This window comes from Lampetra planeri, chromosome 81 (assembly GCF_965212315.1).
Source record: "Lampetra planeri chromosome 81, kcLamPlan1.2.h2, whole genome shotgun sequence".
NCBI classification, from domain to species: domain Eukaryota; kingdom Metazoa; phylum Chordata; class Hyperoartia; order Petromyzontiformes; family Petromyzontidae; genus Lampetra; species Lampetra planeri.
In genome coordinates, this window is record NC_136185.1 from 2,825,732 (window position 1) to 2,845,415 (window position 19,684).

Genomic DNA, 19,684 nt, shown 5'->3' on the forward strand with positions numbered 1-19,684 from the left:
TAGTGTATAGTAGTGTAGTGTATAGTGTAGTGTATAGTAGTATAGTGTATAGTGTAGTGTATAGTAGTGTAGTGTATAGTGTAGTGTATAGTGTAGTGTATAGTGTATAGTAGTGTAGTGTATAGTGTAGTGTATAGTAGTGTATAGTAGAGTAGTGTATAGTAGTGTATAGTGTATAGTAGTGTAATGTATAGTGTAGTGTATAGTGTAGTGTGTAGTGCAGTGTTGAACCCGGCCAGCCATCACCTGACACCGCCAATCGGTGAGGTTTTAGTGTCGGGTCGACAGAGCGTGGCCAATTCGTTACAGCACCAGTGTGTAGTGTATAGTGTAGTGTATAGTAGTATAGTATAGTAGTGTAGTGTATAGTGTAGTGTATAGTGTAGTGTATAGTAGTGTAGTGTATAGTGTAGTGTATAGTAGTATAGTAGTGTAGTGTATAACAGTGTAGTGTATAGTGTAGTGTATAGTAGTGTAGTGTATAGTGTAGTGTATAGTAGTATAGTAGTGTAGTGTATAGTGTAGTGTATAGTAGTATAGTATAGTAGTGTAGTGTATAGTGTAGTGTATAGTAGTGTAGTGTATAGTAGTATGGTAGTGTAGTGTATAGCAGTGTAGTGTAAAGTAGTGTATTGTATAGCAGTGTAGTGTATAGTAGTGTAGTGTATAGTAGTGTAGTGTATAGTAGTGTAGTGTATAGTAGTGTAGTATATAGTGTAGTGTATAGTGTAGTGTATAGTAGTGTAGTGTATAGTGTAGTGTATAGTAGTGTAAAGTATATAACCCTGTATACTGCATATGTAACCCTAACCTCACCCCCCCCCCCCCCCACATATACATTGATTCCTCTATCTATACATCAAGTAACCCTAACCGCCCTCTCCCTATAGACATAAACATAACTCACCAACGATACAATTAACGTGTCACCCTAACCCCGTCCCTGTACACAAAGCCGCGTGTTTATACAATCTGTGTGCGTGCGTAACTCGAAGCGTCTGCGTGTAACTCGAAGCCTCTCTGTGAGTGTATATATACCCCAGACAGACAGACAGATAAGCAGATAGACAGACAGATAAGCAGACATACAGACAGACAGACATACAGACATACAGACAGACATACAGGCAGAGATACAGACGAGGAGGAGGAACAGGGGGTGTTGGACAAGCGGCGTATTCTCTCTCCCGTCAGATGTGAGGCCGAATTTGCGTCGCGATGATTTCATCTCGTGGTGGAGCTTGAGAGATTGTCGCGATGATGCACGCGGCGATTGTGTGTGTGTGTCCGTGGTCAGTCGTGCAGTCGACCGTGTAGTGTTTAGTGTAGTGTATAGTAGTGTATAGTGTAGTGTGTAGTAGTGTATAGTGTAGTGTATAGTGTAGTGTGTAGTAGTGTATTATAGTGTATAGTGTAGCGTATAGTGTAGTGTATAGTAGTGTATAGTGTAGTGTATAGTAGTGTATAGTGTAGTGTATAGTAGTGTATTATAGTGTATAGTAGTGTATAGTGTAGTGTGTAGTAGTGTATAGTGTAGTAGTGTATAGTGTAGTGTATAGTGTAGTGTATTATAGTGTATAGTAGTGTATAGTGTAGTGTGTAGTAGTGTATAGTGTAGTGTATAGTAGTGTAGTGTATAGTGTAGTAGTGTATAGTGTAGTGTTTAGTAGTGTATATTGTATAGTGAACAGTAGTATATAGTGTACTAGTGTATGGTGGCGGTGTGTATCGTATTCCAGTGTACAGTCGTGTAGTGTATAGTAGTGTAGTGTATAGTGTAGAGTATGGTAGTATACCTGTGTGTGTATCTGTGTGTGTCTATGTGTGTGTATCTGTGTGTGTATCTGTGTGTGTCTGTCTGTGTGTGTCTGTGTGTGTATCTGTGTGTGTGTCTGTGTGTGTATCTGTGTGTGTGTATGTGTGTGTATCTGTGTGTGTGTATCTGTGTGTGTGTATGTGTGTGTATCTGTGTGTGTGTCTGTGTGTGTATCTGTGTGTGTGTCTGTGTGTCTGTATCTGTGTGTGTATCTGTGTGTGTGTGTATGTATCTGTGTGTGTATCTGTGTGTGTGTGTGTCTGTATCTGTGTGTGTATCTGTGTGTGTATATATGTGTCTGTGTGTGTGTATATGTGTGTCTGTGTGTGTGTATCTGTGTGTATCTGTGTGTATCTGTGTTATTTCCTTCACAGGGAGACTCTGTGGAGGCTGCTGATGCTGATCTGGGCAACGCTCTACCAGGCGCCCGGATCAGAGTCGTCATACACCACAATCCGTGAGTACAGCAAGGGTGGGTGGGTGAGTGAGTGGGTGGGTGAGTGGGTGGGTGGGTGGGTGAGTGAGTGGGTGAGTGGGTGGGTGGGTGAGTGGGTGGGTGAGTGGGTGGGTGGGTGGGTGGGTGAGTGGGTGGGTGGGTGAGTGGGTGGGTGGGTGGGTGAGTGGGTGGGTGGGTGGGTGAGTGAGTGGGTGGGTGGGTGAGTGAGTGGGTGAGTGGGTGGGTGGGTGAGTGAGTGGGTGGGTGGGTGAGTGGGTGGGTGGGTGGGTGGGTGGGTGAGTGGGTGGGTGAGTGGGTGGGTGGGTGGGTGGGTGAGTGGGTGGGTGGGTGAGTGGGTGGGTGGGTGGGTGAGTGAGTGAGTGGGTGAGTGGGTGGGTGGGTGAGTGGGTGGGTGGGTGAGTGAGTGAGTGAGTGGGTGAGTGGATAGGTGGGTGAGTGGATGGGTGAGTGAGTGGGTGGGTGAGTGAGTGAGTGGGTGAGTGGATGGGTGGGTGAGTGGATGGGTGAGTGAGTGGGTGGGTGAGTGAGTGGGTGAGTGGATGGGTGGGTGAGTGGATGGGTGAGTGGGTGGGTGAGTGGGTGAGTGGATGGGTGAGTGAGTGAGTGAGTGGGTGAGTGGATGGGTGGGTGAGTGGATGGGTGAGTGAGTGGGTGGGTGAGTGAGTGAGTGGGTGAGTGGATGGGTGGGTGAGTGGATGGGTGAGTGAGTGGGTGGGTGAGTGAGTGGGTGAGTGGATGGGTGGGTGAGTGGATGGGTGAGTGGGTGGGTGAGTGGGTGAGTGGATGGGTGAGTGAGTGAGTGGGTGAGTGGATGGGTGGGTGAGTGAGTGGGTGAGTGAGTGGGTGGGTGGGTGGGTGAGTGAGTGAGTGAGTGGGTGAGTGGATGGGTGGGTGAGTGGATGGGTGAGTGAGTGGGTGGGTGAGTGGGTGAGTGGATGGGTGGGTGAGTGGATGGGTGAGTGAGTGGGTGGGTGAGTGAGTGAGTGGGTGAGTGGATAGGTGGGTGAGTGGATGGGTGAGTGAGTGGGTGGGTGAGTGAGTGAGTGGGTGAGTGGATGGGTGGGTGAGTGGATGGGTGAGTGAGTGGGTGGGTGAGTGGGTGGGTGAGTGGGTGAGTGGATGGGTGAGTGAGTGAGTGGGTGAGTGGATGGGTGGGTGAGTCAGTGGGTGGGTGAGTGAGTGAGTGGGTGAGTGGATGGGTGGGTGAGTGGATGGGTGAGTGAGTGGGTGGGTGAGTGGGTGAGTGGATGGGTGAGTGAGTGAGTGGGTGAGTGGATGGGTGGGTGAGTGGATGGGTGAGTGAGTGGGTGGGTGAGTGAGTGGGTGAGTGGGTGGGTGAGTGAGTGGGTGGGTAGGTGAGTGGGTGGGTGAGTGGGTGAGTGGGTGAGTGGATGGGTGAGTGAGTGGGTGGGTGGGTGAGTGGGTGGGTGAGTGGGTGGGTGGGTGAGTGGGTGGGTGGTTGAGTGAGAGCGTGGTTGGAGGTGGGTGAGTGGGTGGGTGGGTTTGTGGGTGGGTTGGTGGGTTGATGGGTTGGTGGGTTGGTGGGTTGGTTGGTGGGTGAGTGGTTGGTTGAGTGAGAGCGTGGCTGGAGGTGGGTGGTTGAGTGAGAGCGTGGTTGGAGGTGGGTGAGTGGGTGGGTGGGTGGGTGGGTTGGTGGGTTGGTGGGTTGGTAGGTTGGTTGGTGGGTGAGTGGGTGGGCGGGTGGGTGCGTGGGTGGGTGAGTTTCTGACCCACCCACCTCCCACCCACCCCAGGCTACAACGAAGCTCTGGGCGGCACCGCGACCCAGTCCAGCACCTACGCGCCCCAGCGCTCGGCCAGCATGGCTGTGGACGGCAACACCCAAATGCACTACTTCTACTGCAGCAGCACGACCCTGGCGCTCGACTCGTGGTGGTCCCTGCGCCTGGCGCGCGCCGTCGCCGTGCACGCGGTCACGGTGACCTTCGGCTACGAGTACCCGTACCGGTACATGGACACGGCGCTACTCTTCGTGGGCAACTCGAGCTACGCCGAGTCGCCCGAGAACCAATTGTGAGTTGGGGTTTCCCCGGGTGGGGGGTGGGTGGGTAGGTGAGTGGGTGGGTAGGTGAGTGGGTGGGTGGGTAGGTGAGTGGGTGGGTGAGTGGGTGGGTAGGTGAGTGGGTGGGTAGGTGGGTGGGTAGGTAAGTGGGTGGGTGGGTAGGTGAGTGGGTGGGTAGGTGAGTGGGTGGGTAGGTGAGTGGGTGGGTGGGTAGGTGAGTGGGTGGGTGAGTGGGTGGGTAGGTGAGTGGGTGGGTAGGTGAGTGGGTGGGTAGGTGGGTGGGTGGGTAGGTGAGTGGGTGGGTGAGTGGGTGAGTGAGTAGGTGAGTGGGTGGGTGGGTAGGTGAGTGGGTGGGAAGGTGAGTGGGTGAGTGCGTGAATGGGTAAGTGGTGGTGGTTGGAGTGGGTGGGTTGAATGGGTGGGTGAGTGAATGAGTAGGTGAGTAGGTGAGTGGGTAAGTGGTGGTGGTTGGAGTGGGTGGGTTGAATGGGTGGATGGGTGAGTGGGTGAATGAGTGAGTAGGTGAGTGGGTGAGTAGGTGAGTGGGTAAGTCGATGAGTAGGTGAGTAGGTAAATCGGTGAGTAGGTGAGTGAGTAGGTGAGTAGGTGGGTGAATGAGTGAGTAGGTGAGTGGGTAAGTGGGTGAATGTAACACTGTGGTGAGCAGTGCCATGGGGGGGAAGGCAGATTCCAATCGGTCATCCTCCCTCACGGCGCTTGTAGCCACCACAGCGGCCATCGGGGGCTCTGGACAGGTGCGAGGGGCTGGTAACCCCTCCACCTTCACCTTAAGACTAAACTGCGTGAAAATAAATCTTAACTCAGCTTGTGCCAGAGGTCCCGGGGGGACAGCTGTCCATGGCGTCTCCTGGCCAAAACCCATTTGGCGGAGCCAGGAGATGTAATCTTTTCCCTCGGGGCTCCTCCAGAAATGGCACAAAGCCATCGCGAGTGGCCACGTGGAATGTTCGAACGCTCACTGCGGAGGAGATGCTGCCACTCCTCTGTCGGGAGCTGGACCAGTACCGCCTGGATCTCTGTGGTATTCAGGAGGTCCGGCAGACCGGCTCTGACCTGCAGTCACCATGAGGGGTGGACAGTCCTCTACTCGGGGCAGGAGACTGCCAAACAACAAAGTGTGGCTCTTCTTCTGAACAAAATAATGAAGGAGGCTTGGTAGCGTGGCGGTGAGGTGTGGGAAGCTGGAAGGCTACTTTGGGCTCGCCTTCCCATCAACCAGAGGTGGGGAGAGGTGGTCGTGGTTACTTATGCCCCTGCTGAAGACAAATATCAATGGAGGGATGCAGGCAAGGCCTACAAGTCAAATGCCTTCTGTGACCTCCTGTCACAGGTGCTGGCTAAAGTTGCCCCTTGGGACAGAGTCATCTTGTTGGGTGACTTCAATGCCCGAGTTAGTCATGATGCTGGCACCTTGTCTAGAGTGATTGGAAGGCATGGATCAAATCAGCTCAATAACAACGGTAGGAGGCTGCTCGATTTTTGTATAGCCCATGGGCTTGTAATTATCCAAATGCTGTTCCGGCATCGGCGCATCCACACAACATCATGGATGCATGCCGGGTCCAAGCAAGAACATCTGCTGGACTACATAGTGACGAAACAGCGGATGTGGGCCCATGTCCTTGACACCAGGACCTACCTTGGAGCTGATCTTGCCGCTGACCATCGACTTGTCATCTGTAAGATGCGCCTGCCATTCTTCCACTCCGGTGGTGGGTGTACAACCAGGACCCCATTCAAACCCACAGTGGCCTGGTCTCAGCTAGCTGATGAAAGTTGCGAGAGTTTAATCATCGCTTGCAGCTGGGGTTGGCATCGTCCCCCATTCCTCGTGATGCTGAGGGGAAATGGGTGAGGTTTAGGACTGTGGCTCTTGCAGCTGCTTTGGATGCTTTGGGTGCACGGTCCAGACCTCCCCATTGACCCTGCGTGAGTGGCTGGGTGAGTGGCTGGGTGATTGGGTGGGTGAGTGGGTGGGTTGGTGGGTGGGTTGGTGGGTTGGTGGGTGAGTGGCTGGGTGAGTGGCTGGGTGATTGGGTGGGTTGGTGGGTGGGTTGGTGGGTGGGTTGGTGGGTGGGTTGGTGGGTGAGTGGGTGAGGGGTGGGTGGGTGAGTGGATGGGTGAAGGGGTGAGGGATGGGTGGGTGGGTGGGTTGGTGGGTGAGTGGCTGGGTGAGTGGCTGGGTGATTGGGTAGGTGAGTGGGTGGGTTGGTGGGTGGGTTGGTGGGTGGGTTGGTGGGTGAGTGGCTGGGTGAGTGGCTGGGTGATTGGGTAGGTGAGTGGGTGGGTTGGTGGGTGGGTTGGTGGGTGGGTTGGTGGGTGAGTGGCTGAGTGAGTGGCTGGGTGATTGGGTAGGTGAGTGGGTGGGTTGGTGGGTGGGTTGGTGGGTGGGTTGGTGAGGGGTGGGTGGGTGAGTGGATGGGTGAAGGGGTGAGGGATGGGTGGATGGGTGAGGGGGTGAGTGGGTGACTTAGTGACTGTGCCGATGCTATTGCACGTGGCCGACACTTAGTGACGAATGCCAGTTGTTGTTGTGTTGTTGTTGTGTTGTTGTTGTGCTGTTGTTGTGCATCACAGCTGCCAGAATCTGAGCATCGCCCAGGTGGCGACGGTGGGGACATTCGTGTGCAGCGGCGCCGTGGCGAGCTACGTGCACGTTGTACTGCACGTGAACTCGTACATGTACCTGCAGCTGTGCGAGGTGCAGGTCTCCAGCGTGCCGCTCGCCCCCAACGAGAGTACGTGGCCTGGCTATGACTACACTATACACTACACTATACTACTATACACTACACTATACTACTATACACTACACTATACTACTATACTATACACTACACTATACTACTATACACTACACTACACACTACACTACTATACACTACACTATACTACTATACACTACACTATACACTACACTATACACTACACTATACACTACACTATACACTACACTATACACTACACTATACACTACACTACACACTATACACTACACTACTATACACTACACTATACTACTATACACTACATTATACACTACACTACTATACACTACACTATACTACTATACACTACACTATACACTACACTATACTACTATACACTACACTATACTACTATACACTACACTACACACTACACTATACTACTATACACTATACTACTATACACTACACTACACACTACACTACTATACACTACACTATACTACTATACACTACACTATACACTACACTACTATACACTACACTACACACTACACTACTATACACTACACTACTATACACTATACTACTGTAGTAGGACCGAATTAGGTGCACACACACGCAGCTTGGAGGCAACACTATTTATTAAACGGTACATAATATAACGCTGTACATGAGGTGGTGACCACCTTCCTCAACTCACTAACACTCTGGAACGCGACACAGACTGGACCAGGCAGGCAACGGCCTGCCTGGCCCAGGACGACGACTCGGGACTTGACGACCGATGATGTCTTCACTTCGGAGTACAGTACAACAGCCTCGCTCTGCGTTCACACCACGCTTATATCTGCTTTGGCGTGGCTGGCTCCGCCCCGGCGTGGCTGGCTCTCTTCAGGCCACGCCTCCCTTCCCAGGACACGCCTCACTTCCCCCACCTCTGGGAAGGTCCGGATCCCTCCAGCACGTGACCCCCCAGGCACCCCCTTGGGGCCCCCAGCCCTCGTACAGGCCGACACAGTAGTGACCATTCTATGTCACTACATCACCCCCCCCTGTATAAACACACAGCCGTCCCCGGCTGTAACACAACTGTGAAAAATCGAAAAGGTGTGCCTCCGAACCAGCAACATCAATAAATGACCGGCGACCGATAAGAAATACAATCACGTAATATATACAGAATCGACGAGGGTAAAAGGGAACCGCATAGAAAACGGGGAATAAACAACAAATATACATGAAAACTGGCTAACCCACTTACGCTCCAGCACAGCCCCCCCCCCCGTTAGAATCACGCATGCAATGACAGTCACCCGTTAGCACCCCCCCGCCTTTCCGACGTGGCGTCACAACCAGTAGCACGCGTCGGCCATATCGGGGGGGGAATTTCCATGTTACCACCCCACCGCCTTTCCGACGCGGCGTCACAACCAGTAGCACGCGTCGGCCATATCGGGGGGATTTTAACCCAGTCTCTCTCCAAGACTCGCATCGCAGCATATAGCTGTACCGACCGAGCTGAGACGACCCAATCTCTCACTCACTGCACAACATGCACCCTAACAACTGAGGGATACAGTCTCAACGTAACAGGACAACTCCACCTGAACCTTACGAATCTCCAGCCCACTGTTTCAACGCGCCTCGGAGGGTCTCAACCTCCGAGCCGTCAGGTCAAGCTGTCAGCCATAGCATGACGGGACCACACTCCCCGAGCCATGTGAGCGCACAGCCCACAAGGCTAGACAAGCCACAGAGTGTCTCGATCTCCGGGCTGTCAGGTCAAGCCGTCAGACACAGCATGACGGGACCACACTCCCCGAGCCATGTGAGCGCACAGCCCACTAGGCTAGACAAGCCACGGAGTGTTTCAATCTCCGGGCTGTCAGGTCAAGCCGTCAGCCATAGCATGACGGGACCACACTCTCCGAGCCATGTGAGCGCACAGCCCACTAGGCTAGACATACCACGGAGTGTTTCAATCTCCGGGCTGTCAGGTCAAGCCGTCAGCCATAGCATGACGGGACCACAACGTTCATGTTAGACACGCAACACTCACTGGGCCATCCTGGTCAGGACCTGCGCCCCAAGATAGGTGACAGCCAGCAGCACAATTCCAAATCCCTGGCAGCATGTCACCATCGCAATTTAACACCATCACAATACATACAATTTGAATTATGATTCCCCACAGAACTGATCCAATGCCGAACAGGTACGCACAATTTGTGACGATCCCGAATATTCAATGGTCACAACAATACACCTCACATCCCGTATCCGTACACATCATCTCCGAGACTCGCATTGCAGCATGCAGCTGTACCAACCGAGTGGAGAGAGCAACGCAATTTGATGGCAATTAACGGAAACGCACCCCCGATCCACGTAGAACACAAGGAGCATTCCCGCACAAAAGACATCATCTGTGCAACAACGGACAGGAACCAACCAGTGAGTTTGAAACAAATCGAACCTGTCATTTCAAAATCCCCTTCAACATTAACCATGGGACTCAGGGCATTCGAATTTTGAGAGAAAAAAAAAACTAGACACAAACGTCCAAAATCGCCGAATTGATTAATACAGTATATGCAGTATACGAAGTTCGTACAGTCAATCATTTGGCGCAATGCTCCATCCAGTCCCCACATATAAACAACAACAATCCTAGACAACCGCAACAACAAACCAATCCTAAACCCCTACGCCAAGCATCAAAAACGCCACACAGCAACACACCACAACACCAAGCACCCAACTAACATCCCTATGAATAGCAAACCAAAAGCCCTAAGCCAACCTCTTCCTGGCCACAACATCACAACAACAATATAACACCAAATAACACTCGCACAAGCCAAAATGCAAAAAGAACAGAGGGAAAAACCGTCCGCGAGGAACAAAAAACCGGAGAGTCAAACTGAAAAAGTCCCTCCCAGCAGTGTCTCCAACGTCGAAACCCTCTCTTCAATCACGGGCCCCTCTCGCTCTCACCACCGATGCCCTCCCCCGCTCTTCTTACTTCAATGTGGGGAGGGAGGCCCGTAATCACAGGGCTGCAGCGGCGCGCCGCCAGGCCGGCGCAGCACACAAGGCGCAAAAGGCGGGAACGCCGCCACCGCGAAAACACTGCCGCGGTGAAAATGGCGGGAACGCCGCTGTGGGAAGTGCGGGAACGCCAACACGTTGAAATGGCGGGAACGCCGGCAAGTTGAAGTGGCGGGAAACGCCGGCATGGTGCAAATGGCGGGAACGCCGGCGCTGTGAAACTGGCGGGAACGCCGCCGCAGTGAAATGGCAGGAACGCCGGCACCGCCGAAACGGCGCGAACGCCACAGCTGCGTCATCTTGCAATTTCGCCATCACTCACCAACACCCGGCCACTCCCTTGCCACCAGCAGCTGGTCGAGTTGACGAGCGACGTCGCTCCAACTCGCCGTCGATGGCGACCAGTCCGGGCCCGCAGCCTCCTCCCATGCAGGCTGCAGTCGCCCATCCCCCGGGGCACATCACCGGGGCCCCGGACTCCGGGGTCGTCGCAGGGAGAGGCCAGGTGCAACCCACACCGTCCATCCGCACCTCCGGTTGGGTCTTGCACTTCGCTGCCAGCTTTTACACCATGGCAGCGAAGGGTACAGCTTCTTCAAATTAATCAGCGAAAGTTCGATGACCACTTCTACACCAAATGTAGTAGGTTCGAATTAGGTGCACACATACGCAGCTTGGAGGCAACACTATTTATTAAACGGTAAATAATATAACGCTGTACATGAGGTGGTGACCACCTTCCTCAACTCACTAACACTCTGGAACGCGACACAGACTGGACCAGGCAGGCAACGGCCTGCCTGGCCCAGGACGACGACTCGGGACTTGACGACCGATGATGTCTTCTCTTTGGAGTACAGTACAACAGCCTCGCTCTGCGTTCACACCACGCTTATATCTGCTTTGGCGTGGCTGGCTCCACCCCGGCGTGGCTGGCTCTCTTCAGGCCACGCCTCCCTTCCCAGGACACGCCTCACTTCCCCCACCTCTGGGAAGGTCCGGATCCCTCCAGCACGTGACCCCCCAGGCACCCCCTTGGGGCCCCCAGCCCTCGTACAGGCCGACACAGTAGTGACCATTCTATGTCACTACACTACTATACACTACACTATACTACTATACACTACACTATACACTACACTATACTACTATACACTACTATACACTACACTATACACTACACTACTATACACTACACTATACACTACTATACACTACACTACTATACACTACACTACACACTATACACTACACTACTATACACTACACTATACTACTATACACTACACACTATACACTACACTACTATACACTACACTATACACTACACTATACTACTATACACTACACTATACACTATACTACACACTACACTACAACTACACTACACTATACACTAAATACTACACTATACACGACACTACTATACACTACACTATATACTACACTACATACTATGAGACATCTCCTTTACCAGTGGCAAAATATAGTAATAGGTTTTTACCCTTTCAACTGGTATAAAAACTGACACCTTTATACCAGTTGAAAGGGTAAAAACCTATTACTATACACTTCACTATACACTACACTACTATACACTACACTACCATACACTACACTACCATACATTACACTACCATATACTACACTGCTATATACTACACTATACAACACACTATACAACCCACTACACTATACACTACACTATCCAACACACTACACTCATCCACCCATTGAAATCACTCAAACACCAACCCACTCACCCACCCACCCATCCACTCACCTCACCCACCCACTCACTCACCCCCCTCACCCACCCACTTACAAACCCACTCACCCACCCATCCACTCACTTACCCATCCACTCACTCACCCACTCACTCACCCACCCACTCACTCGCCCACACATCCACTCACTCACACATCCACTCACCCACCCACTCACTCACCCAACCACTCACCCACCCACTCACTCACTGACTCACCCACCCACTCACCCAACCACACACCCACTCACTCACTCACCCACTCACCCACTCACCCACTCACTCACTGACTCACCCACCCACCCACCCACTCACCCACCCACCCACCCACTCACCCACCCACTCACTCACCGACTCACCCACCCACTCACCCAACCACCCGCTCACTCGCTCACCCACTCACCCCCCTCACCCACCCACCCCCCTCACCCACTCATCCCCCTCACCCCCTCCCCCAGCCATGATCGTCTACGGCAGCGTTCAGCAGTCGAGCGTCTACGACAGCAACAACAACAGCAGCAGCGTCGGCGGCGTTTTCGAAACGCCCGATTCGGTGACGTGGGGCGGCTTCTTGGGCGGGGCGACGACTCCTCCACCGCCGCTGCCGTCGCCGTTGAGCGTCGGGGGGCGGGGCAGCGAAAGGGGGCGGGGCAACGATTGGGGGCGGGGCGACTTCTGCTCGGGCTCGTGCGCGCAGACGCGCGAGGAGTGGGCCCCGTGGCTGCGTCTCGCGCTCGACCGCCTCTACGTCATCGTGCGCGTGGGCATCGCGAACCGCGGCGACCCCCAGGGGCTGCGACTCTACGGGGCGGAGATTCGCGTGGGCAGCTCGGAGGTCGCGGACGGGGCGTTGAACCCGCTGTGAGTCGGTGGTGGGTGTGGTGGGTGGGTGAGGGGGGGTGAATGCAGAACCGGCCCTAGACCTTTGGGGGCCCTAAGCAAAATTTGGTTGGAGGCCCCTTTGATGTATGATTTTTTTCACCCACTAGCTAGCAGTGACTCTAGGGGGCCCTCTGCTGGCCACGGGGCCCTTTGCAATTGCAAGAGTCGCTTAGTGGCTGGGCCGGCTCTGGATGAATGGGTGGGTGGATGAGTGAGTGGGTGGGTGAGTGAGTAGGTGATTGAGTAGGTGAGGGGGTGAGTGGGTGGGTGAGTGGATGACTGAGTGAGTAGGTGGGTAGGTGAGTGAGTCGGTGAGTAGGTGATTGAGTAGGTGAGGGGGTGAGTGCGTGGGTGAGTGGGTGGGTGAGTGGGTGACTAAGTAGGTGAGTGAGTAGGTGAGTGAGTCGGCGAGTGGTTGAGTAGGTGAGTGGGTGAGTGGATGAGTGGGTGAGTGGGTGGGTGAGTGGGTGAGTGAGTGGGTGGGTGAGTGGGTGAGTGAGTAGGTGAGTGAGTAGGTGAGTGAGTAGGTGAGTGAGTAGGTGAGTGAGTCGGTGAGTGAGTGGGTAGGTCGGCGAGTGACTGTGTGGAGGTCCCGTTGGATGTTGTACCGACGTTGTACCGACGTTGCGTGTCACCTGCAGCTGCGCCGGGGACATCTTCGTCCCCCCGGGCGAGTTGCGGGACTTTGCGTGCCCCTCCCCCACGGTGGGCTCCTTCGTCTACCTCACGCTGCCCGCACGTCGCGACGCCCTGGGGCTGTGCACACTCCGCGTGGAGCTGAAGCCGTACGGCATCGTCTACAACGTCCTCCACTGAGCCACCAAACCCACCACCACCTCCCCTACTGATCCACCACCACCACCACTTCCCCTACTGATCCACCACCTCCCCTACTGATTCCCCACCACCACCTCCCCTACTGATCCACCACCACCACCACTTCCCCTACTGATCCACCGCCTCCCCTACTGATTCCCCACCACCACCTCCCCTACTGATCCACCACCACCACCACTTCCCCTACTGATCCACCACCTCCCCTACTGATTCCCCACCACCACCTCCCCTACTGATCCACCACCACCACCACCACTTCCCCTACTGATCCACCACCTCCCCTACTGATTCCCCACCACCACCTCCCCTACTGATCCACCACCTCCCCTACTGATCCACCACCACCACTTCCCCTACTGATCCACCACCTCCCCTACTGATTCCCCACCACCACCTCCCCTACTGATCCACCACCTCCCCTGATCCACCAACACCACCACCACTTCCCCTACTGATTCACCAACCCCACCACCACCTCCCCTACTGATCCACCACCACCACTTCCCCTACTGATTCACCAACCCAACCACCACTTCCCCTACTGATTCACCAACACCACCACCACTTCCCCTACTGATCCACCACCTCCCTTACTGATTCTCCACCACCACCTCCCCTACTGATTCACCACCACCACCACCTCCCCTACTGATTCACCAACCCCACCACCACCTCCCCTACTGATTCACCAACCCACCACCACTTCCCCTACTGATCCACCACCACCACCACTTCCCCTACTGATTCACCAACACCACCACCACTTCCCCTACTGATCCACCAACACCACTACCACTTCCCCTACTGATTCACCAACCCCACCACCACTTCCCCTACTGATCCACCAAACCCACCACCACCTCCCCTACTGATCCACCACCACCACTTCCCCTACTGATCCACCACCACCACTTCCCCTACTGATCCACCACCTCCCCTACTGATTCCCCACCATCACCTCCCCTACTGATCCACCAACACCACCACCACCTCCCCTACTGATCCACCACTTCCCCTACTGATTCACCAACACCACCACCTCCCCTACTGATCCACCACTTCCCCTACTGATTCACCAACCCCACCACCACCTCCCCTACTGATTCACCAACCCCTATTAAAATTTCCCTGAACCAGGATGACTCTGGCTGCGTGATGTTGACTACCTCTTCTGGTTCGCAGGAGGTCGTGGGTGTCAGCGCGAGATGGAACAGATGGGGATTAGTCCACGCGCTGTGGTACCAGCGCGAGATGGAACAGATGGGGATTAGTCCACGCGCTGTGGTGTCAGTGCGAGATGGAACAGATGGGGATTAGTGAACCTCACTATTTCGTCAACCAACTTTTATTGAACCGGATTCAAAAGCAACAGAGAACCACCCCCCCCTAGCCCCTCCCCTACATCCCCCCTAGCCCCTCCCCTACATCCCCCCTAGCCCTGCCCCTACATCCCCCCTAGCCCCGCCCCTACATCACCCTCCATCGTATGTCACACACACACACAGATACACAGACACACACACAGATACACACACACACAGATACAGACACACACACAGACACACACACACAGACACACACACACAGACACACACACACAGACACACACACACAGATACACAGACACACACACAGATACACACACACACACAGACACACACACACACACACAGACACACACACACACAGATACACACACACAGACACACACACAGATACACACACACAGATACACACACACACACAGACACACACACACAGAGACACATACACACACAGACACACACACACAGACACACAGACACACACACAGATACACAGACACACACACACACAGATACACACACTGACACAATGACACACAGTGACACACTGATACTCACTCTGACACAGTGACACACACACAGTGACACACACACAGTGACACACACACAGTGACACACACAATGACACACACAGTGACACTCACACTGGCACACAGTGACACACACAGTCACACAGTGACACTCACACTGACACAGTGACACACACAGCCACACAGTGACACTGACACTCACTCTGACACTCAGTGACACACACACTGACACACACAGTGACACTCACACTGTGACACACACAACCACACAGTGACTGACACTCACTGACACTCACTCTGACACTCACACACACAGTGACACACACAGTGACACACACAGTGACACATTGACACTCACTCTGACACTCACACACAGTGACACACAGTGACACACACAGTGACACACACAGTGACACACACAGTGACACACTGACACTCACGCTAACTCTCTGGGCTGGACTAACACGGAACAATTATCATAAGAAGCCACGGGGATTGGTGAGTGAGTGGTGAGTGTGTGGCGAGTGAGTGGTGAGTGAGTGGTGAGTGAGTAGTGGTGAGTGAGTGGTGAGTGAGTGGCGAGAGTGTTGTGAGTGGTGAGTGATAGGTGAGTGGTGTGTGGTGAGTGAGTGGTGAGTGGTCAGTGAGTAGTGGTGAGTGGTGAGTAAGTGGCGAGTGAGTGGTGAGTGAGTGAGTGGTGAGTGGGTGGTGAGTGAGTGGGTGGTGAGTGAGTGGTGAGTGAGTGTGTAGTGAGTGAGTGGTGAGTGAGTGGCGAGTGAGTGGCGAGTGAGGAGTGGTGAGTGAGTGGTGAGTGAGTGGTGAGTAAGTGGGTGGTGAGTGAGTGGTGAGTGAGTGGCGAGTGAGTGGCGAGTGAGTGGCGAGTGAGGAGTGGTGAGTGAGTGGTGAGTGAGTGGTGAGTGAGTGGTAAGTGAGTGGTGAGTGGGTGGTGAGTGAGTGAGTGGTGAGTGAGTGGTGAGTGAGTGGTGAGTGAGTGGCGAGTGAGTGGTGAGTGAGTGAGTGGCGAGTGGGTGGTGAGTGAGTGGGTAGTGAGTGAGTGGTGAGTGAGTGGTGAGTGAGTGGCAAGTGAGTGGTGAGTGAGTGAGTGGTGAGTGAGTGAGTGGTGAGTGAGTGGCGAGTGAGTGGCGAGTGAGGAGTGGTGAGTGAGTGGCGAGTGAGTGGTGAGTGAGTGGTGAGTGAGTGGTGAGTGAGTGGCAAGTGAGTGGTGAGTGAGTGAGTGGTGAGTGAGTGAGTGGTGAGTGAGTGAGTGGTGAGTGAGTGGTGAGTGAGTGGCAAGTGAGTGGTGAGTGAGTGAGTGGTGAGTGGAGTGGTGAGTGAGTGGCGAGTGAGTGGCGAGTGAGTGGTGAGTGAGTGGCGAGTGAGTGGTGAGTGAGTGAGTGGTGAGTGAGTGGTGAGTGAGTGAGTGAGTGGTGAGTGAGGAGTGAGTGGTGAGTGAGTGGTGAGTGAGTGAGTGGTGAGTGAGTGGTGAGTGTGTGGTGAGTGAGTGAGTGGTGAGTGAGTGGTGAGTGAGTGGTGAGTGAGTGAGTGGTGAGTGAGTGGTGAGTGAGTGAGTGAGTGGTGAGTGTGGTGGTGAGTGAGTGGTGAGTGTGTGGTGAGTGAGTGAGTGGTGGTGAGTGAGTGGTGAGGGTGGTGGTGAGTGAGTGAGTGGTGGTGAGTGGTGGTGAGTGAGTGAGTGGTGTGTGAGTGGTGGTGAGTGAGTGTGGTGAGTGAGTGGTGAGTGAGTGGAGTGGTGAGTGAGTGGTGAGTGAGTGGTGAGTGAGTGGTGAGTGGTGAGTGAGTGGTGTGTGAGTGAGTGAGGTGGTGGTGGTGAGTGGTGAGTGAGTGGTGAGTGAGTGGTGAGGGAGTGGTGAGTGAGTGGGTGGTGAGTGAGTGGTGAGTGAGTGGAGGTGAGTGTGTGGTGAGTGAGTGGTGTGAGTGAGTGGTGTGAGTGGAGTGGGAGTGGTGTGAGTGGTGAGTGAGTGAGTGGTGAGTGAGTGAGTGAGTGAGTGGTGGTGAGTGGTGAGTGAGTGGTGAGTGAGTGGTGAGTGAGTGGTGAGTGAGTGGTGTGGTGAGTGAGTGGTGAGTGAGTGGTGAGTGAGTGAGGGGAGTGAGGAGTGGTGAGTGAGTGGTGGTGAGTGAGTGGAGTGGGAGGGAGTGGTGAGTGAGTGGTGAGTGAGTGGTGAGGTGAGTGGGTGGTGAGTGAGTGGTGAGGTGTGAGGTGAGTGAGGAGTGGTGAGTGAGTGGTGAGTGAGTGGTGAGTGAGTGGTAAGTGAGTGGGTGAGTGGGAGGTGGTGAGTGAGTGGTGAGTGAGGGTGAGTGAGTGGTGAGTGAGTGGCGAGTGAGGAGTGGTGAGTGAGTGGTGAGTGAGTGAGTGGCGAGGTGAGTGGCGAGTGAGGAGTGGTGAGTAAGTGGTGAGTGAGTGGTGAGTGAGTGGTGAGTGAGTGGTGAGTGAGTGGTGAGTGAGTGGTGAGTGAGGAGTGGTGAGTGAGTGGTGAGTGAGGTGGTGAGTGAGTGGTAAGTGAGTGGTGAGTGGGTGGTGAGTGAGTGGTGAGTGAGTGAGTGGTGAGTGAGTGAGTGGTGAGTGAGTGGTGAGTGAGTGGTGAGTGAGTGAGTGGTGAGTGAGTGGAGTGGTGAGTGAGTGGCGAGTGAGTGGTTCTATGGAGCTGAAGGCTGCTTCTGTTCTTCAGCTCCTAAACAAAGAAAGATCATAACCATCATCATCACCATCATCACTACCATCACTACCACCATCACTACCACCATCATCATCACCATCATCACCATCATCACCACCATCATCATCACTACCATCATCATCATCATCACCATCACTACCATCATCACCATCACCATCATCACTACCACCAACACCATCATCACTACCACCATCATCACCACCATCATCACCATCATCACCATCACTACCAACATCATCATCACCATCACCACCATCACTACCAACATCATCATCACCATCACCACCATCACTACCACCATCATCATCACTATCACTACCACCATCATCACCATCACTACCACCATCATCACCATCATAACCATCACTACCAACATCATCATCACCATAACCACCATCATCACCATCATCATCATCACCACCATCATCACCATCACTACCACCATCATCACCATCATCAACACCACCACTATAGCAACATCACTACCATCATCCAAATCACTACCATCACCACTAGAGCACCATCACCACCATCATCTCATCACCACCATCACCTTACTGAGGCGTTGTGGTGGTAGTGGTTGTGGTGGTGGTGGGAGTGGTGGTTGTGGTGGTGGTGGTGGCTGTATACCTGTGGTGGTGGTAGTGGTTGTGGTGGTTGTGGTGGTGGCTGTGCACCTGTGGTTGTGGTGGTGATGGTTGTGGTAGGAGTGGTGGTTGTGGTGGTGGTTGCGTACCTGTGGTGGTGGTGATGGTTGTGGTGGTGGTTGTGGAGGTTGTGGTGGTTGTGGTGGCTGCATACCTGTGGTGGTGGTGGTTGTGGTGGTTGTGGTGGTGGTGGCTGCGTACCTGTGGTGGTTGGTGGTGGTGGTTGTGGTGGTTGTGGTGGTTGTGGTGGTGGTGGCTGCATACCTGTGGTGGTGGTGGTGGTTGTGGTGGTTGTGGTGGTGGTGGCTGCGTACCTGTGGTGGTGGTGGTTGTGGTGGTTGTGGTGGTTGTGGTGGTGGTGGCCGCATACCTGTGGTGGTGGTGGTGGTTGTGGAGGTTGTGGTGGTTGTGGTGGTGGTGGCTGCATCTGTCTCCGTGTCTCTGTTGCGCAGCGCCAGGATGCGGTGATGGAGCGCCGCAAACAGCTGTCCCGTGTCTTTCAGGCTGGCCTGGGACACGGGGGAGACACGGGGGGGACGACACGGGGACGGGGGGAGACACGGGGGGGAGACACGGGGGGGAGACACGGGGGGGAGACACGGGGGGAGACACGGGGGGGGAGACACGGGGGGGAGACACGGGGGGGGAGACACGGGGGGGAGACACGGGGGGGAGACACGGGGGGGAGACACGGGGGGGAGACACGGGGGGGGAGACACGGGGGGGGAGACACGGGGGGGGAGACACGGGGGGGAGACACGGGGGGGGAGACACGGGGGGGGAGACACCGGGGGGGGAGACACGGGGGGGAGACACGGGGGCGGGGAGACACGGGGGGGAGACACGGGGGGGGGAGACACGGGGGGGGAGACACGGGGGGGAGACACGGGGGGGAGACACGGGGGGGAGACACCGGGGGGGAGAC

At 54.4% G+C, this 19,684-nt stretch overlaps 2 protein-coding genes across 2 annotated transcripts in view; both read left to right on the plus strand.

Moving 5' to 3' along the window:
* LOC144738349 (uncharacterized) overlaps positions 1-19,684 on the plus strand; it is a 236,657-nt gene that overhangs the window by 152,650 nt on the left and 64,323 nt on the right. The gene's annotated exons all lie outside the window — the stretch shown is intronic.
* LOC144738308 (uncharacterized) lies at positions 1,115-12,482 on the plus strand (the record flags this gene model as incomplete). Its single annotated transcript, XM_078621315.1, has 5 exons — positions 1,115-1,196; positions 2,191-2,273; positions 4,028-4,307; positions 6,895-7,055; positions 12,304-12,482. Coding segments are annotated over exons 1-5 (705 nt in total), but the record flags the coding sequence as incomplete, so codon positions are not given.